This window comes from Gallus gallus, chromosome 5, assembly GCF_016699485.2.
Source record: "Gallus gallus isolate bGalGal1 chromosome 5, bGalGal1.mat.broiler.GRCg7b, whole genome shotgun sequence".
NCBI classification, from domain to species: Eukaryota; Metazoa; Chordata; class Aves; order Galliformes; family Phasianidae; genus Gallus; species Gallus gallus.
The window spans coordinates 33,979,203-34,000,815 of NC_052536.1; the positions used below are offsets into that span (position 1 = coordinate 33,979,203).

General features: G+C 39.9%; 2 protein-coding genes and 1 long non-coding RNA gene across 8 annotated transcripts in view; 2 read left to right on the forward strand and 1 right to left on the reverse strand.

The window, feature by feature from the left end:
* Nucleotides 1–112: 112 nt before the first annotated feature.
* On the reverse strand, nucleotides 113–7,462 carry DTD2 (D-tyrosyl-tRNA deacylase 2 (putative)). Of its 6 annotated transcripts, none has more exons than XM_040702171.2 (6): nucleotides 7,332–7,457; nucleotides 5,351–5,421; nucleotides 4,915–4,968; nucleotides 3,889–3,962; nucleotides 2,409–2,478; nucleotides 113–464 (listed from the first exon to the last, which is right to left on the reverse strand). In XM_040702171.2, exons 2-6 carry the CDS (start codon nucleotides 5,373–5,375, stop codon nucleotides 139–141), a joined length of 549 nt encoding a protein of 182 aa, XP_040558105.1. In that variant the 5' UTR covers nucleotides 5,376–5,421; nucleotides 7,332–7,457; the 3' UTR covers nucleotides 113–138. The 6 variants fall into 6 exon arrangements, with proteins under 6 accessions (XP_040558105.1, XP_046797870.1, XP_040558106.1 ...); NM_001396620.1 differs by having other exon boundaries at nucleotides 118–464; nucleotides 5,351–5,424; nucleotides 7,332–7,458; XM_046941914.1 differs by lacking the exon at nucleotides 5,351–5,421.
* Nucleotides 6,545–15,072, forward strand: LOC121111047. Its single transcript, XR_006939476.1, has 5 exons — nucleotides 6,545–6,830; nucleotides 6,917–7,947; nucleotides 10,730–10,844; nucleotides 12,781–12,861; nucleotides 14,449–15,072. It is a non-coding gene; the product is annotated as an uncharacterized LOC121111047 (long non-coding RNA).
* Nucleotides 15,073–19,289: 4,217 nt separating this feature from the next.
* NUBPL (nucleotide binding protein like) overlaps nucleotides 19,290–21,613 on the forward strand; it is an 82,965-nt gene continuing 80,641 nt past the window's right edge. Inside the window, exons 1-2 of the mRNA XM_421229.6 lie at nucleotides 19,290–19,457; nucleotides 20,561–20,708. Coding sequence (XP_421229.2) covers nucleotides 19,329–19,457; nucleotides 20,561–20,708 — 277 coding nt within the window. The 5' untranslated portion in view covers nucleotides 19,290–19,328. The remainder of the gene's footprint in view (nucleotides 19,458–20,560; nucleotides 20,709–21,613) is intronic.

A 21,613-nucleotide genomic window follows, 5' to 3' on the forward strand; every position in this document is an offset into this window, starting at 1 on the left:
TTCTATTTAATGAGATTAATAACACCAGCACAGATGAGTGCACATCCTTCCCAAACCATTTAAATACATTAATGCTTAGAAAATAAAAAAAAGACAATAGTTACCACCAGTATTGTAGCCATGATAGCATTTATTTTTTCAGAATTCAACCAGATGAGTGTAAGGTCCATTTGTATCCAGTTTTAACACCTGTCTGTTTCCATATGTGCCATGCTTAACAAGAACACCTGCTTCCATGCATTTGGGATTGGCAGCCAGTTCCTTTTCACACAAAGACACAAACTGAGAATAAAGTTCCATTCCTTTTTCTTTTTCAATGTTTGTGTGGTACTGCATCTTTCTTCCCTTCAGTTTGCCACCCAGTGTAGCTTGTGGTATGATAAGCACATTGCCTGGTAAATCAAGGACAGATACGTACTCGCCATTTTCATCTTCACTTAATTTAACATTCAACAGCACATTGACTGCAAATAAAATAAAAAATGGTGTAACTAAAGTAAGTCAAACAGGATCTAATATAACATCATAAAACAATATTGAAGATTCTACAAGATACTCCAACATAGGACAAGCTACTCAAGTAAAAGAAGCTGGCTGTTACTAAAACAAAACATGGACGGTCATTAAATACTATTAACCAGTTAAGAAGTTGGAGTATTGTGAAGAATGCGAAGGATATTGATATCAATGCAGTATATCTAAAGAAAGAGTTATTGTGGGTGGGACAGTGGTTTGCTCTTTCAAATCCTGCAGTTTATTCCAGTTGGAGCTCCCCAGAGAACCTGGGATCTAACTAGTGACCCTAAAGTAATTACTCAGGCAACATTCACACAAGAGTATACATTGTATGACATAAGACTATCTTAGATACACTTGGATACATTTCTGTCCTGACTTTCTTTTCTTTATGGTTGGAGTAGTTGGCACTGAACTGATCCTGCTGAAGCCCTGGGCTCAGCAGTCTGGTCTCACACAGAGTGAGAAAAAGACATGCAGGTGTCAGCCTGCCTTTTGAGAAAGAAGGCAAGCAGGTCAGAGATGCAATTTGGTCCATTAAATGCAATGTGTAAACCTGCAAACAGAATTGTTGTATTTGATAACATTACATTTTCTAATGTTTCTATAACAACCAAATTCTTCCCCCAATATTTCCTCCAACTCTTTAAAAGTTGTGAGAATACTAGTCATCTCTCTAAACCCATGAAACAGAACCACACCAACAGTTTCAAAACATAAGAACAAAAATATTCCATAAAACAGACACTTGGGAAGATAGAGGATTCATCTCCTAATAGCAAACAGAACTTTCTTTTTCTGGCCTGCTTCAGCTGCCATGAAGCCGAAAAGGTGATTATTCTCAAGTCTCATAAAACTCTCACAGGCACAAGATCAATTTCCATATCATGCTGTTTTAAATACACCCAAAGATTTCAACTTAGTTTAGCATCACAGAAGGACTGTGCCCTTGAAGACTGAGAGCTGTTCTCAGCATTTTCAATAACACCTGTGCTTGCACATTGCTAGACCTTTCTGCTGGTCCCAGCATGCAGCTTGAAATAGACTATTGTTACATGACCTTTTGTGAAACTACTACTATCAGCAACCCACAGAAATGGGGCACTTTTATGTGGAACACACATAATCACTAAACTCCAAGTGATCCACTGCCAGTGATAGACGAAAAGAGGCAGAAGAAATTAAATAAAAGTAAAAAAGCCAACAAAACAAAGCAAGCAGCCAAGCAGCCAGCCACAACAACAAAAGCTAAAACTATTCTAGAAGAAGGCAGACAGAAATCACTAGAGCTTGACCTTATTCAGTGCATCAGTTCCACTTGAATGTAAATGTTAAAAGTGCATGTGGAGAAGAGCAAATGAACTACAAACATTACTGTTAGTACTTCTGATCCAGAAAGACTAACAATACATAGTATGAAATGGGAAGGACACTGATTAGTTATCCATCCAACTCCCTCTACTGGCTATAATTTTAAACATCCAGCACATATAGGGAGATAAAAAATTAAAATACCTCTTAAATAAACCCATGAATTATCTGCAAACCATCTTCTCTAAGTTCAATTCTGTCCTAGACCGAAGATGTTGCTTGATACTTGTAATACATCCATCAGTAGGTGCAGCACTTTCAGTTTTCTAGAGTGTTTTCATCAGGAACATTCAGTGTGAACTGATCTTGTAAGTTAATCATGAACCGACAGACAGAAGAGATGTGGACAGCTGTCAAATGGGATATAACCAAACAAGCTGTTCTTTCAGCCACCTGATTAGTTGGGAATTATGCTATTTGATGGCTTTTTGACTTCTTGTCTAAATAGTTGCTGTCTTCTCTGCCACTACCGCTTAATTCTTCTTGAAACAATACAAGAATTCATAAGGATTATATCATACCAATTTTTGGAACAAGATCCTCATCAGCACCTTTGAAAAAGCATATGTAGATAACAAGTCCTCTCTGGATCTACAAAAGATTACAGAAAACAATAACAATCTTTCTCATTGTCCACCACGCAGGTTTACCATTAAAACTGATACAGAAAGTGACAAACTTACAATAACAAAATTCCCAAGATTAGTTTTACTTCCTGTAGCTTCAGACTTCAAATTTATGGGCTTATGGAAGTTTATGAGATAAAAACTGATTACCTGCACAATGCTACTACATGCAATTAAGCCAATCTGTTAGCTATATGTGAAGCCACACTTAGTTGTAAAACACCATGTACAGTATTACTGTTATTACAGATGAAAAGTTTACAGTGTGAAATATGGCTTTATTTACAATTATGAAATATATCAAATACCACGGGACTTGTCAGTGAACTGAATTATATTTCAATATTAAACTAGTAAAGGATAATTCTAACAAAACAGTCTGTTAATTAAACACTTAAATACGACAACCAATTTAAATATGAAGACCAACAATTATAAAGTTGTTCAGAATACTATAAAGTTACCAAAAATGTTATGCATCAGTTCAGGTGAAACCTTTTTAAGGAAATGGGACTTCTCCCTTCATTTGTATAGGGTTAAGGATACACCACTTCTTCAGCAATCTAACAGACCACTAGAATGAACTGTCTATTTGAGAAAAGGATTTGGTCTATAAGAACAAGAAAGCATAAAGCAATTCCTTTGTAACTTTTTTTCCTCTCTGGTTTAGTTCACAAGGAATACATGTGCAACAACCAGTGCTTTATTAAGCAAGTAAAGCTATTCAGCTACACAGCCAACAGGAATGCTGTTTCATCTTCAAGCACATGTCAATGGTTTAACCTCTTTGGGAAAAAACAGAAGGCATACACAGATTGACAATAACAAAAACATCCTACCCTCTCACCAAGAATAATTATCCTTACATTCCTGTTGGAAAGACAATTGATGTCAGCTTAGAGAAAAAAAAAATGAAATACTACCTAGGAGATGCTAACTAGATTGGTTCTAGTTACTAACTTCTGGAAAAAGAGAATGCTCTTCCCAGCCAAAATGTTACATGCTGAGATTCTTTCAGAAGCTATAAAGAGCTCCTTTCAAAACTCATTTTGACCACTGCAGAATATTATGCAGGTTCCCATTCCCAAATAACTGCCATATTTCATAAACACTGTAATGAATTTGATGTCCTCAACCTCAAAAGGCATTTCAAACTCGCTATTCAAATGACAGAGAAAAATAAAGACTACTGAAGAACAGACAATCTTACATGTTTAGCTAAATATTAGTTCCAGAACCAGACTAGCATCAGGATGTTAATGAAGAATAACACACACACCTATTAATAAAAAAGTTATTAAGTAGGTTGAATATATTTACATTTTATATATGTAAATACTGACTTAGAAAGAAACAATTATACTATATTGCACACCTCACAGATGTCTACTCCAATTCTGAGACTTCTGAAAGTTTTTGAATATTGCCACATATAGAAATAACAGAATCCTGCAGACAGCTCAATTAAAAAGACAAAAAAGGGAAATAAACTAACATTTAGGACTCTTAAGACCAGATAACTAAAAATGATCATTATTAGCTATTGTATTAACTAACATTATTTTTCAGCCTTTCTCATGATTTGATGTTTAATTTGGAATACGATTTTTCCATCACAAAAATAGATACCTATTAACTTCAGTATCTGTTACAATCAGAAAGCTTAACAAGCAAGAAGGGCAGTACAGGAATGGAAGAGCAAAGGGACTAGCATAAATGAAACAACGTAACCAAAGAAAAGTAAAGGTACTGACCCATCTGCGAAGATCTGAGCTCCTAGAAAGGACTCTACTAGAGAAGAATCTACAAGCAGAGATCCTTCTCCCATGGCAGCCCTTAAATGGGGTCTGCACCCCTTCTGGTCACACAGCTGAATTGCCTTCACCTGTGCTCCCAGGCCTGACCGGGTCCTTTCCCCAGGTGCTCAATCAGTGGTTCAGGCTGTGACCATACAGTGTCTCGCACCAATTAAATATGAAATGAAAATGGGAGAAGATGTTTCTATTTATATTATATGTTTATTATCTTCTAGAACACTTAGAAACTATGTTACAGATAAAAACTATCCAATGTTCACAAGTTGAAACTCATGGTTTCAGCTGTGATTGAGAACTATATTTGAACACTTCACAACACATTTAATCATGTTTCAGCCTCAACCTATTATATATATATATTTTTTTTCTTTTCAATTTTCTTAACCGAGTGGGAGACTTAAAACTGAATTTAAGGAGCTACCTAATAGTAATGCATGTCAGTTCTCACATCTTACACAGGCATTCCAGGTGTCCTAGCTGTTCAGAGCTACATTTAACCCAGGAAACGTCAAGTAAAACAACACAAATAAGAAAGTTACAAATGCAACATGCTAACAAGCAAACGGTCACTGGAAAGAACTTACGTAGTAAAAAGCAAGCAGCTGTGCTGTGTGGATTTGCTGTTATCAGTAAAATGCCTACATAAATAAAGCACTGAATCAAGTTACTCTGCAACACTGGCTTTTATTGTACAACTGTCCTAAGTAATCATCGGAGCAGGCAAACCTGCATCACGAAGAGCTGAAGTACACAGTCCCTCAGGCCATGCAGCAAGCCTTAGGTCCGCTGTCTCCAAACACTGCTTTTTAGCTCCTCTGCAGGATAAACAACTAAGTCCTCCCCCTACCCTCTTTACAAAATACATTCATCTGAACTATGCAGGATTTCATTAGCAAAAGCTAAATGTATTCTGCAAAATGTTATCTCAGCATGTTTTTTTCTGAAAAATGTAATGCAACTGATAATGAAAACAGAGATGCTTTGTAATCCGTAGGAAGCAAGTTTGTGGAACTAACTTACATGAATTATTCTTTGACATCTTCATTCAGGCTCACTGAACAATGAGAAGCATTATTCATATTTCACCCATTCTGCTGTATCAAAGAGAAATTGCATAATCCACCATGGGTCACAGAACAGCCTGTACCAGGTAGTTTTTTTTACCCCATTTGGTATCTTAACCAGAACATAAATCAAGGGAAATAAGGTACAAGAGAGACAGTTTTCATTGCATTAAGTGTAGGTAATTACACTTTTTAGATGAATATTCATTTTAAACTTCTTTTCTCCTATGGTTTGAAATACCCAATCTCATCATATTTACCCCTAGATTTAAACAGAGTTCCTTTTTTTCCTTCCAAGTATTCTGCATATACAGAAAGTTTTAATGGATCCAATCTCACCAACATTTCTGCATAAACAAGACCTCGTAATCCTCAAAAGGTCATAAAGCTACAATTGTGAAAACGTAATGAAGAGTGGTGACTCATATATAAAGTACACTTCTAACCTCTTTCCTAAGAAAGTACATCTGCTCCAGAGTTCCCAAAGTACCTGCAGGGGTCTCTTAAAGCTCGGAAGCTATTCAAAGCCACCTACATAACACACTATTTATGGCTCACTAGAAGTTTCTCAAGGTGAGGACCTACTTTTTAGCTGTTACACTGTGTGCCACTACGCACACAATGGTTTACATAAATAATATTTTATTAGGCCTATATTTCTTTAATTTTCATTGGTACACTTATATGGAGCAGCATTATCCTACAAGAAAGCATTAGAAGCAACTATGCCTTTTAATGATCTCTAATGAAAGCCATTGAAGACTAAAGAAACCATGAAATTTCTACAGGCTTTTTTTTTTTCTTGCTGTAGGGTGACTAGCTCTTGTTCCAACAGATTTCCCTTCACAAGCCCAGGTATCCAGGAAAGATTCATAAGGACCAATGAAGTTTCACGTCTGAAAAATACCTGCTGCTTGCACTGGACAAATCTCATGCTGATTCCCTCAATGTTATCTACCACCTTTCTAATGATTTTGATTAAGACATTTAAATCTTCAAGTAAGAGATTTATACAGCATAACTACCTTCCAATAGATTGACTCACTATATGTAAAGCAAAACACGTGGCTCTGTTTGGGTAGTTTAACAGACAGCCAGCACCTGTGGCACCCCTGTGAAAGCTATTTAGGAAAGGGCAGAGCCCTAGAGAGGAAATGGGGGAGGAGTAAAAGGTACGTTATGGAGAAGCTGCCATTCTCTTACAGGGCCTGCAGCCTGGGAGGGCTTACTCTGGTGGGCATGGAAAGAAGAGGAGCAGTAGGAGATAGTCCGTGTGTGGACTGCAGCCTTCTGTGTGCCTGCCTATGGAGCGAACAGTGGCAGCATGACCCGTGGTGACAGTAAGGGGGTAGGGGCGCACTGAGAAGAGCGGACCAGGGCCGGTGCCTGAAGCTCAGCCTACCAAAGGAGGAGGACTGTCTTTCCCACGGGTTTAGGTATTTTTATTCTTTCGGTACCCAAACTGCTAAGTAAACCCAAACTGCCAAGTTTAATTGGTAATAAGTTAATATAAATCCCCCAGGTGAAAGCTGTTTTGTCTGTGACAGTAACTGGCAGCGATCTCCCTCCGTTCTGACCCGCCGCTTCTCCCGCTCCCCCCGCAGGGAGGGGCAGTAGCTGTGCGCCTATCGCCCAGGGCAGCCGGAAAAAACACTGAAAACTCTCAAAGAATGAATGTAAGCGCGAACTAATTACAGATTTTGCAGACACTAAAAGACAGATATCGTGAAGCCTGACGGGAGCTACCACGAGGATCACGTATCGGGCTTCCCATGTGCGGTAAGACGCAGAGGGCGGTGCCGTCCCTCTGCCGTGTCATCCGCAAAGCCGGACGGCACGCAGCCCAAGGCTCTGCCCCGCGCCCCCAGCCCTGCCCGCCCCTTCGCCAGGGGAGGGGACGAGACCGCGCCGAGCGGGGCGGCCGCGCTGGACGTTACCTCCTCCCACTCAGCCTCCGCGCCGTGCTCGGGCGGCTTCACCTGCAGCCGAGCGAACAGGCACTGCTGCAGCAAGGCCCGAGCCAGCACCGGCCGCGCCGCCGCCATGGGACGGGAGGGAGCGGCGAGAGGGCGGGCGCAGAGCCCGGGCGGGGCGGCGGCGGGGTCACGGTGCAGTGCGCGTTGCTTTTCCGGGTTAGCGGGGCCCGTGGCTGCAGTGAGGTGCTCGGGCGTTACTAAGCGCAGCGCCTGGGTACCGCCTCATTGGCGTGTGTGAGGACCTCTGGTCCGTCAGTGGCCTCTGAGGAGGGGCAGGTAGCGATGGATGTAGCTTTAGGACAGGAAGAGTTTTAACAGCTCGTACTTAAAAAGCCCTATTGCTACCTGGAAGCTGGTGGCTTGGTTGGCTTGTTCGGGTGAGAAAAATGCTGCTTAGCTTATTTGCTAGTGGGGCAGTGTTATGTGCTGTGTGAAAACCAAGGGCCAAAAAGGAGCAGTGGAAGGACTGCTTATTGCTGCTTTACAGACTGGTGGTGCTTGGATTCTGCTTACTGATGTTTCACATCAGAGGGATTTTTCTCAATGACACTATCTGGAAGCAGAGGGGAAAAAACAGGTAACGCAGTTACACAAAGGGCATTTGTATAGCCAGGGATCAGATTTGAGATCTGAAGAAATAAATGTTGAAGTATTGCAGCTGCTGCTTCTGTGATCACTCAGGTTTCTGATTCCGTGTCCTGACTCACTGAGTAGATGACTTTTGCCTTTCTCCCTCTCATGAGTTCTGACAAACACATTGGGATCAGCTCCAGCAAAGGTAGCATGGGCTGGTGCAGAACTTGGCTTCTCAGAGCTTGTGTGAAAGAAAGACCTAAGATATCATTTTCAAAACCACATTAAAAAAAATAAAAATGAAGTAACACAAATCAGCGTGGTAAGAAATTAGATTTTATTACTTGGCCTTAGTCATCAAACAAGCTTAGTGCAGTTAACCGTTGCACAGCAAGGGGCAATATGCTCTCATTAATAGCCATTGTTACACATAGATTGTATTAAAATATGCTCTTTTGCATTAGCGTCCTGTGAGGTTGCTCTTTCAAAAGCAAACCTTCATAAGAATGATGAAATCACACTAGGTGGCTAGTGCATAAACTAGCTCATTTCTATTAGCTGTAGGGTATTGTTAAGTATGAGCTATTTTTATTTAAACTTAGCTGATTTTATTTAAAATACCTTCTGTTCATTTATTCTAAAGCTCTATCCCCTGACTCATTAAGAAGAACTTAATGAGGTAGAAATCCATTTAAAATGAGTTTCTTCATATATATTTGTGATACAAATTTATTGTTAAGGAAAATGGATATTACTACAGCCTCTGAGCAAATTATCTAAGTAGAATACAATTAGATACCGATATATATGGCTATTAGTTATTCTTCGTTGTGATACCATTGTTTACACCAGAATTTGATGCATTTAGCCATATGCAAGTGTAAAAACATATGGTGTATGGTTGTGAACCAGTACACTGAACAATTAGTACAGGATCATCATTTGTCATTCTTGATGTAGTTATATTGTATTTCTCTTGGAAAAACAAATGTATGTTATTGTAGCACATGTTCCATTTCTTTAATTTTGTTGGGCTGTAGTTAAGTGGAAGATCTTTTTTGTAAGCCAAAGAGTGTTTGGCTAAATTTTAGCCACTTGAATTTGTAGTTGGTTTTCCTTTTGTTTTTCTATATGAGAGAATCTCTAGATCTCTAAGGAGTGTATTCATGTATAAAATACATTGATATATTTAACAATTATATTAAAGGTGTTTTCCTATATGCTTTGGATTTTGTAGTTGTCACAGAATATTTATTGTATCCTCTCTGTTTATTGACCCTGCAACAAAGAGTGGGTATTAGAAGACTGACTGTATCCAGAAGACACTTTATTTTCACATCAGTTCTTTTTAAGAGGGACAGATGGCAGCATGAACCACGTCTTGCAAACATAAGTGTACATGCATTTTTCCTTATCTTTAGTTTGAATGGTCATGTATATTTCATGTGCATTTAATGGAGTGTCCCCTTTTGAGGAGAGAGGTGGATGCTGGGGCTCTGCCTCTGCTGGTACTCAGGTTTCTCTTGTTTATCAGAGGATAAAATGGTCTTTCAGGACCAAAGTGATTGCAGATTGTCTTGAAGTCTTCCCTAGGGATGATTTTTTTTGTTGTTGTTAGCAGTAACTTTGGTGTTGTATGTCACTTGGCAGGGGCCATAGTTCCCTGTAATACTGAAGGGACAAGATGCATCTTAGAAGTTATTCCAGTGTCTGTGGTGCCTGAAACACTGATCTAAGGTTTTTCAAGCAGCTGTCACATCAACAAAGTGCCCCTGGGTAGCGTCATCTGTCTTGAAGAGGAACAGTACAAAGCTGCAGCCTGGCACTTAGTGAAGATACAAAATAGGTTGATACAATGGGTTACATTTTGCCTTGTGCGACAGATGTAGCTGAAAGGGTGTAGGGTGTTGAGGGAAGGATTATATTGTCCAGTGTGGAACTCTTTCTTTCCATGTGTACAGAGGGGAAAAAGTAAAAGTAAGAAAACTAGCAGATCCTGTATAGAGAGAGTATTTACTCAAAGCACTTGAGAACATTTAGTAAACAATCACAGGTGGGTACCACTGCTGCCTGAATGCTGTGATAGAGCTGATGGACTCTGCTGTGATAGGTAGCACAGGTTGCTGCTAGGAGGCTCTTCCATCATCAGAGATGACCAGGAAAATAGAATTTGCTTCTATTAAATGGTAGATCTTCATCACAGGAGATACTTTATGTTGTTATTTTCTGTAAAATGGTTTAATTTGTAAATCACATTTTTAATTGACCACGCTGAAACAGCAAATCAATCCCTCTGAGAAGGAAAAAAAAAAAACCCTAAAGATTTACACATCTTTTGAGAGGGTTAAAATGGCATGATAGCGCAGAATGAAAAGGGGTTATTTTTTGTTTTTAAAGTGATGTTTACAATCTTCTGAGCTGACTCAAGTTGCTTTCTGGTCTTTCTCCTTTGCTTCCAGTTTATTTGTTTTGCTTATGGTTTTGAGTTGTCCAGCCTACTGAGGAGGTAGAGGAGCCATGAGGAGGTATCTGACTCCTCATGTTTGAAGTGTTGTTTTTCGGTCTTTTCTCAGTCTACTTCAATTAAGGTTTTTTTTCCAACAGCTTCAGAATTCCTAGGTTAATACTGAATTAATGCATTTAGTTGAAAGAGAAAAGACCTTGCTGAAAAGGAGTGTATGTAGAGGATTAGGTATTGTAGTTCCAATTGTTCCACACTCTAAATAATGGACACATTGTGATGACTGTATTTAGCATTAATTTGTCTCATTTGAATCACCTTCAAGACATTAAGGTCAAGAACATGTCTACCTTCCAAACCAGAGGTATTTAAAAGTGTAGAATGGAGAGGGAGCACGAAGACTTACCCTACCACTTGTCAAGCATCAGAAACCATATAGAGTAAGTGTTTTCACTTGAATGCAGTTTCTTTCTCTACAAGTTCCATGCATGTTCATCTGCTTGTGACATCCAACTACTGTACTGTTCTCTGCTTGAGTGTCAACTGCACCAACCATTTGTCTCTGTATCACTGACAGATGTTAACTTTAAAATTCTGTCGATTCCAGTGGAGCAGGATACGGGTAACCTACTTAGGGTATGTACCATAAGGTCTCATTATAACACTTCATACTGGTTAGAAGCAATGTTTTTAATACTAGAGAGGTGTGCTTTTTGGAAATAATCCAATTTCTCTCATTTTCAGTGAGAAAGTTTGGTAGTAGTGTGAGGACACTCCTATGGACAAAAAAAAAATGCATGAGCATCTTCTAGGTGCTAGAACTACAATTTTCCATATTTTCAATAGATGTTGTAGGCAAAGATCTCAGTGTTGGCATAAAGCCTCATGTTTTTTACTAAAAAATGTACATGAATTGAGACACTGCTCTTTCCATTCCTTTGACACACACCATGAAGGGTCATTTATTATTCTCTATGTACCTGAAGGCCTCTTTGCCTCTAGTCATTGTCAAATGTGCAGGAATAATCAGGCTGCATGTCTTTTTTTTTTTTTTTTGCATTTACATACATGGCTTTCAAACCAAGCTCTTTCTGCAGCTTCAAGCCAAAAGTTTTCTCCTTTAGCCACAGCTCCTGTCACTTTTTTTTCCTCCGGCATACTGACCTTAGCAAGTTAGGAAGGCATGCACACAAATAATAGGTCGTTAGGAAATTCTCTGAATAGCAAACCTCTGAAGTAATCCCAAGTTCTATTTGCTATGCATTATGATAAAACCGGAAAGTCAAAGGAGGCACAAATTATATGCTCAGTCTGTAATTTATCAGTTGCTGAAATGGTTGCTTTGCCAAACTCAACCTCTTTTGCAACACAGTTCAACAAGATTGCCAAAACTCTGTAAGCTGAGTAAGGTTGACGAATTTTTGGCAATTAATTCTTACTGTCACAACATAAACAGGCTTTTCTTTTTGCCATAACACAGCATCACAGTAATGCTGCTCTATAAGCTTGTTTTGAAATTATATTTTGGAAACTCACCCCATTAAAAGAGAACAAAATGCAGCTGCAGCAACTCTAGGACTTCTATCTACAGTCAGTCCTTTGTTAATGATTTGTTTCTGTTAATGCAATGCTGTCTATAATCTGTCCATGATTTCAGCCAACAGAAGAAGCAGGTGATCTTGTTTCCCCGTGTGTGTGTGTGGGGGGGGGGGGGGGGAGGGGAGGGGTGGATGTTTAATGCAGTGTGATAAATAATAGAGGACTGTAAATTCTAATGAATATTCATTGAGTTAAGTAAGGTAATTGACGATGTGTCGAGAAATGTTACTTCTTGCTATGACTTGATGTATCTCAAAACTTCCAGAGTAACCAGTTTTTTAGTATTTAATTGTAATGCTTTCTTAAAGCATTGACTTTTTTCAATGCGTATTTCTGAACTCATTGGGAGTGAGATGATTTCTTTGCAATTTGATACCTCAAAAGCACTGCAATGATAAAAAGGATATTTTTCATATAATCTTTTTTTTAAGCTGCTAAAGAGTCACGCTTTCTTTTACATTAGATGCTAAATAGCTGCTACAGGGTGGAAAAAAACCCACCATATTTGATGTTCTAACAGGATGGAAAAAAATTGTTAATTTTTTCTAAGTGCTTTTTATTTTTTCACAGATAACCCTCCAGCAGTTTCAAAAATTGTGTGTATATGAGTAAGTGGGTAAAACAATTAGTTGGTAACTTAGGATATTTTAGTATCAGTTAAATATATTTATTTTTTCACTGAGTACTCTGTTTGTAGGGCAAAAAAAAAGTCATCAATGTGACAATCTGAGTGAGATTCATGTCTGGATTAAAAAAACTTTGTTTTGGTGCCCATAGGTCAAATGTGTTTTAGCTGCTGTTGGAGAAAATGCATCTATTATGCTTTGAAGCTTAAAGAATGACTCAGCACAACTTCAGGTAAATGTCTAGGCTATGTCTAGGAAGTTCATTAATTGCAATAAATATCCTTGGACACTAATTTCTCTGCTTTTAATGGTTCTTACCATACTTCTGGCCAAGGTCAACTTGTATCGAAAAAATTCTGGCCTGACTTAGTAGTTAGGATTCTCTCATTCTCTCTCTAGAGTATTGTGCTGAGCCCCATATATAAACTTTTATATACTATACACATGTGTATATGTGTATCATTAGTAATTGCATAATATTTCAGAGTTTGCTCTACTAAAAGGAAAAAACAATCTATGGTGGGTTTTTTTTTGCATTTATATGGTAGACTTTTTATGATAGGATTTCAATTCCTGATTACCACAGCAGGTAATCACTCTTCACTAGTCTACTACTACTGGTCTCAATCTTGTATATGGGAGATCAGCAGGATTTGAGATAGGATTTCACCATGTCTGGTTCCACTGAATCAACAGCATCCTGTCTCTAAGGCAAACGCTATTTTTTGTAATATTCTTAGATATAAGAGAAAAAAGATGTTCCATTCCAAAAAGTCAGATCACATAATGTAATTCAAAATATACTATTAGAGGATATTACTTGCTACATCTTGAAAGCAACTCAGATAAATGAAGTCTAAGTATTGTAATGGACAGAATGTTATCACTGTCCCTAACACATTTAACATTTGTAATAATAAACACTTTAATAGTCTGCATGCTCTGCCATTGGATCCATATGTATATACTCACATATGAGACATTAAAAATGCAAAATTTAGTTTAAAACCTAGTAGAAATTCTGATTAGCACTCAAACTATCATGCAGAGTAAATATAATATGCAACCAATTTAAATGCCTAAGTAAGGAAATAGAATTCTATAATTGATTTTGCTGTCCTTTAAATACCAGTTATCCATGACTGCAGATATGACCATGATTCAGTAGATGACAGAGCAAGACAGAGCCAATGAAAGCTCCTTTCTTGAAATGGCTTTCTGAAGTCCCAAGTGTGAACTAATAAGCCAAGCAGTGAATTAAACAATCAGTGTCAAAAAAACCAAATTTGTATTTTCCTGTAATAGTTAAACTTACTCATTTCAATGTTTGATTAAATTGATATTGTAAAGGGTACAGTCCAGTCCTTGAGTGGCAGTAATTAGAAGAACATAAATTACATTTATTTCTGTGAGAATTGATTTTTAGATCTTAGTTCTGATACCTATTGGCCAAGAGCATTCATGGATGATTCACTAGAAAACTGTCTACATCTGGGGCAATTACACAGGTACTTTGTTGTAGGAAGCTGTTAACTGAGTCTGTCTTTTCTTAATGCTCAGACAGCTGGCATGAAGAAGAAAACACAAGTTATTTTCTGAGCCAGGAGGAACTTGCTCAGCTTCTTGTATGTGTTAGACTTCAGAGGTAGTCTAGTCTAGGCTGTATTTTCCTTGGCCTATGCTTTATATAAAAAAGATGATAGTTATAAACATGCCCATCTTCCTCTGTTCTGCCTAAAGAAACCTTCTGTTTTGCATTAGATGTTAGCATAAATAAAAACCTGAGACACTTAGGCACTTTTTTCTTTTCACACTTTAGTGTAGAAGATTAGAGATTGGGAACTTTAGATTAAACTCATGGATCTGCCTCTGACTTAATCTAAAACCAGAAGAGGAGTTACTTTCCTTCATAGTGGTGGATTAACTGGAGAAAGAAATAAGCTTTTCAATAATCTGCTGTTCTGCCTTCACAGTTTTGGACTGCCATTGTTTTATATGTAGTACTTGTGATCCAAGAGTACTTCTTATATTTATGTTCAGCTGAGATTGATTCAGCCTGCAAGGATCAGTCTGGAAGGTGTTGCTGCTGGCACAATTGTGTAAGTGGTCCATATACATCCAAGGAACATCAGTTCCCTTTGGTGATGTCTTGCACTACTAATGCACTAGAAATTACGAGAAAAGTATTTAATGGCCACAGAGCAAAATTGAATTGGTTTGGGATGTGAGACAGATTTTTTTAAAATAATTAGTAAATGCAAAACCCACTAGAAGTTGGTATTGTTTCTTAATTAGTCTCATTGTTGAAATTAGATTAATTTGCAATACAAAACTCACTTATGCTCCAGGTTCTGATGCTAACAAAAACACTTCCTGTAAAATGTAAGTTCATTACTGAGCAAATGAATGAGGAACAGAATTAAAATGATTTCACAAATTGAAATTGTGCCCGAATGCCATTATTACTCAAACCAGTGCTGTCAAATGGTTTAGTGAGGCTTTTAGGGCAGTGAAGATCTTAATTCTGTATGATGTCAAAGGCAAAAAACGATTCCTTCCACCACTGGAATCACAATTTATGTGCTGTTGGAAGAGAAGGTATTTCCACTCTTCTTTCAATGGTTGTAACACATACAGCAAAGAATAGGAAAGTTTTTTTTTTTAAGAAAAATCCAAGCTTTTAAGTACGGAAAGACCATTAATTGGAGTGAGTTAGTTACATTCATGCAAGGAATATATATCTTGTACCTAGGAGAATAATTATGTGCCTTTGTTATTGAAGGGCATATTCAACACAACAAATCTCTTCATTTTCTGCACTACTTGCGTAAGGCTGGATAAACTGCTGTAGTATCAGCTGTGTCTTAACTGTGATGTGACTGTTACTATAGTACATGATATTAACCTGAAGAACCTTATGACCGGCTTCAGAGGATTCTAGCAATAGTTTGAGAAAGATTGTCTCTTCTTGACTGTGAAGGTCTGCACTGATTACTTTTGTGTGGATGCTATAATATACAAACTAAATTGGGTTCAATCCTGCCAGGCCTCGGTCCTCATTTAGCAAAACAGAACTAAAGCAGAGAACTTAATTTCTCAGTTTAAGGTCTGGAAAAGTGTTTGCACGCAATGAAGCTACTTTTGTGGACTTATATTTAATGGAAATATTAATATACATTCTAAAGAAAAATGTGTATTACTACTGTGTCTTCTGTGTTTTCATTGTGGTTGTTAATCTGTTACAGTTTCAAGTATTGCCATGCATTATGAACAAAATTGTTGATTCTCAAATAATAATTCATATGATACCACAGGTAAACCTCTCTTGTTTTACACTGATTTTTACAATCCGTTGGGCCAAATGAACTTTGCAACAAAAGGGCAGAAATGCCTCACCATCAGGGGTGCAGGCCCTAATATCCAGGCCTGGCAGGAAGAAGAAGCAAGAAGTTAAATTCTAATGAGTGAAACAAGGGCAAGAGTGTGAGACACAAGGATGTCAGAGTTATCTCTGTATGTGACAGGGACAGCAGGCCCACCAGCTAAAAAAAAAGGGGGGGGGGGGGGGGGGGGGGGGGGAAAGAAGGGAACAAAAAAGGAAAGAAAAAAAACAGCAACAATGATCTTAGGAGAGAAATTAATTTACTAATTATAACAGCAGAAATGCAAGTAAATTGGTATTGATGCTATTAAATCAAATAAAATGAGGGAGTTTCTGAAAATTGAAGTTCTTACTCTGATCTACCAGGGAGCAAAGAGAGAAAGTCTTGTGACTTTCAGTCAGTTTTATCTTTCCCACTGACTGGAAAATGGAAACAGAACAGCAAAGTTTTCTGGGAGCTGTAGCACATTACTTCTCTTCTGAGACTCCCAGTGTGTGATGTGGTGATGTGGAATACTGATAACAAAAATCATAAAATCACAACAAAGAAGGATCTTCAAACACATTAAGACTTGATGAGATCCCGGCTTGCTATTAAATAAATAAGCAAAATATGAAGTTGCTGGAATTTGTATGAGGAGCACACCAAAGATCACACAACAAACCTCACATTGGTAGTTGTTTGGAGTTGTTGTTCTTTCTTTTTTTAACAGCTTGATCCAGTTTGTCTCATCATTGACCCCAGGGGAAAATGCTAGAGCACTCGGAAGTGACAAAAGGGTAGCTGAGCTGTAGTTTGGCCTTGGAGCTTCTGAAGGGAGGAGGTGACAGCCATTCTGAGGGCTGAGCCAAGAGCCACCAGTAATGAGCCCAAGGCTCAGAAATGAAGGCAGAGCAGCAAGTGTTTCTGCACCAGCAGCTGTTGGATGACAGCGCAAGCAGACACAGAGGATTGCCATTTATTTCAAAGCAGGCTTAGCTTTCTAAAAATGCTTGGCAACAACTGCTCTGGCTTAAGGTAGGATGGCAGAAAGGGAATGAAGGTGCCCTAGGTGCCCTGCTTGTTATACCACACTCTTGTGCTTGGATGGAAGCAGATTTAAAAGGGAATTGAATGGATTACTTTTCCTGCCTTCTCCGGAAGTTCAGCAACTTCCACAACTCTCTTTTAGGGCCCTGTAGCTTACATGGACAAATATCTAATCATTTAATATATTTATCTGTATTTCTTAATTATATACCATCATGTGAGCTTTGATAACTTTCCTCAAACTTCCTTACCTCAGGCTTCCTTTCTTTATAAGCCAAGTAATTATCCCTATGTGGAAAAAAAGAAAAACATTTTAGCCTTCTTTATCTTAAATGTGCTACAGCAAACCTCTGCCATAAAGGCCCCAGAGCTGAAATGACCCCAAAGCTTTGAGGAACATTTTACAGTGTGTATTTACAACTGAAGTGCTATTAGCCTGTCTTTAACGTGATTGTTTGCCTAATTTGTGACCAAAACGAATGGTCCATGTGAGTTCAGAGTTTTGCAGCATGCCCTTAGTCTCCTGTATTATTAATACTAGGCAGGCATCCAGAAATGGTAATGGAGACGCAGGGCTCCTTTAGCACTGAAAGGGTTGCAGTCCTGGTAATGCACTCTCAACTGCTTATTCCCTATTGCACACAAATCAACCTAATTATCTAATAAGTCATTTTTCACACATTAATTTTTATTTTTATTTTTTAAATTTGGAGTCATTTGTCAGCAAAGCTCTCCTAGATAGACCTGTGTGCCCTTCATTGATTTTGGGTGGAGGAAAAATACAAGTAAATACAAGACAATCTAATTTCAGACAGAAATCAATTACGTTTTATCATTCAAGTGTTCAGGCTGACTACCAATTTGAAGTCTTTAAAGTGCTTTCTTACACTTCAAGGAAAGGTTATAATTTGCATAAACATTAAATACTGTGGTTTTCATTTTGTTAACAATTGAAAAATCCAGTATTTGCTGAAAAACACAGATTGCCCATGGTTTCCATCAGGCAGTAAGATCTTTGTTAATTTCTGGATGCATTTTCCTGGACTTGTGTTTTAGTGGTATGCGTGGACTGTAAGGATGTAATGCACACAAGTTACACCGTGACATTCAATTGCTGAAATTTAAATAAGAAACCAAAAGCAATTAGGGCATTTTGGAAATGGCTTCCTTATTTTAGGGCAAATTTAATGGCCAAATTCTACTTTTCATATTCAGTACAGCCTAGTGCCATAGTAGCTTCCCTATTGCTATTAAAATTACATTAAAAATGTTGAAAACCAGTTCTGCACACCTACCACCGATCCTGCATTGCTGATTTTGTTTCTGTGATGTGTGTTCTGCACTTTAACATTGCCTCTAACTGCTCAAGGTAGGAAAATGAATTATGCAAATTTCTTGCGAGGAAAAAGGTAGCACAGTTTCCTGGGGCAGCGAAGAATAGGCCCTTGAGGGAGATCTCTAATACAGTTTCTGAATTAAATGGCTTGCTGGTTGTCAGCGTTCTTCTGCATTTTGGTTTCTCGGAAGGGTGAATTACTGGGAAACTATTTGACCTCTTCAAGTGTCTGTCTGTGCTCACTGTGCAAAATACGCTTGAATGGTTACAGCAAGAACAAGAGACTGAATGAGCATCACTTGAAGGAAAGCAAAAGTTGTGTTTTGATTAAAAACTGTAGCCCTGTAATTTTTCTCTGGCACCTCGGCACTGAAATAAGCTTTTGAAAATGGTGGCTTTGAGCAAAATACCTGATTAGGGCTTTTAATAATACGAGTCAAAAACAGCATTAAATGAGTGGTGGGAATTCTCCAGGTGAAAAACAGGCAATGTTTATTACAATAATGCTTTAAATGGATATAAAATCTCTGATCCATTACGCACTATCACAGATGCCAAAAAAATACATCTATTATATCTGCAGCTGACACGAACCACGGAGAGCCGCGATGTGTGCGACCACGCTGAAGGCCGGGGCGAGTCGCCGCTTCGCGCAGGCCACGGCCGTGCCCACACGAGAGCCGCGGCCTCCTCGCGGCCACCAGTCCGAAACGGCGCTTCCCGCTCCCCGTTTGTAGCCACACCTAAAAAGCCCTCAGGCCCGCGCTGTTCCGGCTGGCTCAGGCGCGGTGAGGACGTATAGATGAGCTCTACCGGCCGCCGGTGCACGAGGGCTGTGAAAGTGCGTGGGGCAACAGCGCGGCCCGGCGCAGCGCAGGGGGCGGGCCGAGCCGAGCCGAGCCGAGCCGCGCCGCGGCGGCGCCATCTCAGCGCGCCCGGCGGGAGGCAGCGATGGGCGCCGCCACTTGGCGTTGGGTGCTGCGTGCCGCCCGGTTCTCCGGCTGCGGTGGCGGGGCGCTGGCGGTGCTGCGGCGTCCTTCGAGCAGCGGAGCTCGCGCTTCTTCGTCATTCGGCTCCGCGGTGAGTGAGGCGGGAGCTGCCCGCCGGGCCGGCCCCGGGGCGGTGCAGGAGGGGAGCGGGTCACGGCAAGCCCCGGGGCGTGGGGATCAGACGAGTTTTCGGCTCGGTTCCTGAGCAGCTGTTTCAGGATCTGCATCGAAGCTCTCCGAAGTAGCTTCCATAGGGGCTGGGTTTGGGGCTGTGTTAGCCGTGGGGCTTTAACCGCGCGGGCAGCCTAGCAGGGGGACTGAGGGAAGGAAGAGGAGTCTTTCTCTCCTGGACCTTCCTTCATTCTGTAGAAGTAATGCCTGATTGCTCGCTGTCTCCAAAACTTTACCGCCGTCTGGTGAACGGGGTGCTGCCCTCTGAAACGCTAACTTGTGTGCTGCTGTCCCTGGGGCACAGAAGAGTTGCTGTGTGCCTGCCCTCAGCTACCCGGGGCGCTCTCTGGCTAAGCAGCTCGAGTGCGCTGCAGGAAAGCAGCAGGGACTTGGCGGGCTCCTCTGCACTTGGTGCTGCTTTGCCCGTGCTTTTAGCTGCATCTGTTGTACTCCTGCCGCCCCGAGGTCGCTCTGCATCAGTGACTGGTGGCTTGGGATGCTGGGACTCTCGTTTTGATGACATGGTACTGAAAACACAAACAGCTGCTGGCCACCGTGTGCATTAATTGTGGTGAAGTTAAAGCTAGTAAAAGCTGATGTGCAGCCTTCACTTTGGCTTCGGAGGTATTCAGGGAAAGAGGAGGCGAAAGGTTTCATTTTTAACCCTGGTGATTCCACTGAGAATCTTGTATAGCAAGTAACCTGAAGGTGATTTTTGAAAGCCTCCAAATTAGCAAACAAGGTTTTGATTTATTCTACTGGAAGCCCTGGTTCTTTTTTGAGGTCTGAGACTGATCGCATTTAACTGTGTTTAAACAAAATGTCCCTGGGGTCAGTGCTGAGTAGGCCCCATTCCTTCAAGTGATGCTGAGCATGAGGCAGGTTGCTGTAGGAGTGCAAAAAGATTTTTAGGAGCAGTAACAAGGTTGTCTCAGAGCACAAGTTGGTCCGTAATTGTTCACTTTTTCTGCAAACAGTGCAGGTTGATACCACAACTGCTCTGTTCCGTTCTTTTTTAATTAGTCCTCAGGCTCCAGGGATGAGGTTCTTCAAGACAAACGCACTCGGATCCTGTCACGGGGGCTGCCCAAACAAAAGCCCATAGAAGGAGTTAAGCAAGTGTTGGTCGTAGCTTCTGGCAAGGGGGGAGTTGGAAAATCGACGGCAGCGGGTAAGATTTTTTTTATTGTTGTGCTGTCTGTTGTATTTTTATTGTTTTATAATAGATATGTAAATATTTGTGTGCCAGAATGGTTTTTGGATTGCATTCACCTGGTGGCCGTTACACCTGATTACAGATTACAAAGTTTTACTTCAAGACAACAGAGAAGTGTGTTTTCATGCTTCCCTCCCTCAGCCTGGTATTATGTACGTAGCAACTAAGCTTTTTGTTGCCAAATACATTGGTTTTCTCTGATATTTTACTTTGCATTCTGTACAAAGTGCAGAATTCCTTTGCAAGGAATATTTGGACGGTTGAGTCCCATTAACTGAGCCCTCAACCTGTGTGAAGACCTTTTGGAGTTGCTGAAAATCCATATGAATGCAGAAGAACCAGTTTTGAAGTGGGTGCTGGTAGAGCAGGCAACAGAAATAATGTGTTTGTAGTAGTGCAGTGCTGTCCTTGGACAGCTTACTTTGAACTGGGGGTAAGCTAAGGTGGTGGGGATTATGCGCTGGTGTAGTGATGCTGTTCCTCCTTTGCTAGCATCTTAGGTGTATCTGTACAGTGCTCCAGTGTCCTATGTTGTCATGTGCTCTGTAGAGATTATCAGTATTGTGTTCAGAAGGTTCAACATCAGGTCTCTGGCCAGTTTTCTCAACTACTCGTGAAGACATTTCATAATGATAGGTAAAACAGCAGTGATAAACTACACAAAGCAGTGAGAGCCTATTGAATCCCTGTGAGCTCCCAACTTTTCTTCCCACACTGTTAGGCTTTGGAATCAAAAGTCAGAAAAGCTTGAATTCTAGGAAGTAGAACAAGATGATGTGGATTCCTAGTACCACATACATCTGCTTGAAGTTAAACAAATTTGTGTGTATACATGTAAATAGTAGAACATAGAAACATGT

Coding starts and splice junctions, on each gene's coding strand:
- DTD2 (XM_040702171.2), bottom strand. CDS start 5,375: ATGAAGATGTCAAAGAATAATTCAT. Junction 3,963..4,914: donor AGCTGCTTGCTTTTTACTAC/GTAAGTTCTTTC, acceptor AGCTGTCTGCAG/GATTCTGTTATTTCTATATG. Junction 465..2,408: donor GGATCTTGTTCCAAAAATTG/GTATGATATAAT, acceptor TTTTATTTGCAG/TCAATGTGCTGTTGAATGTT.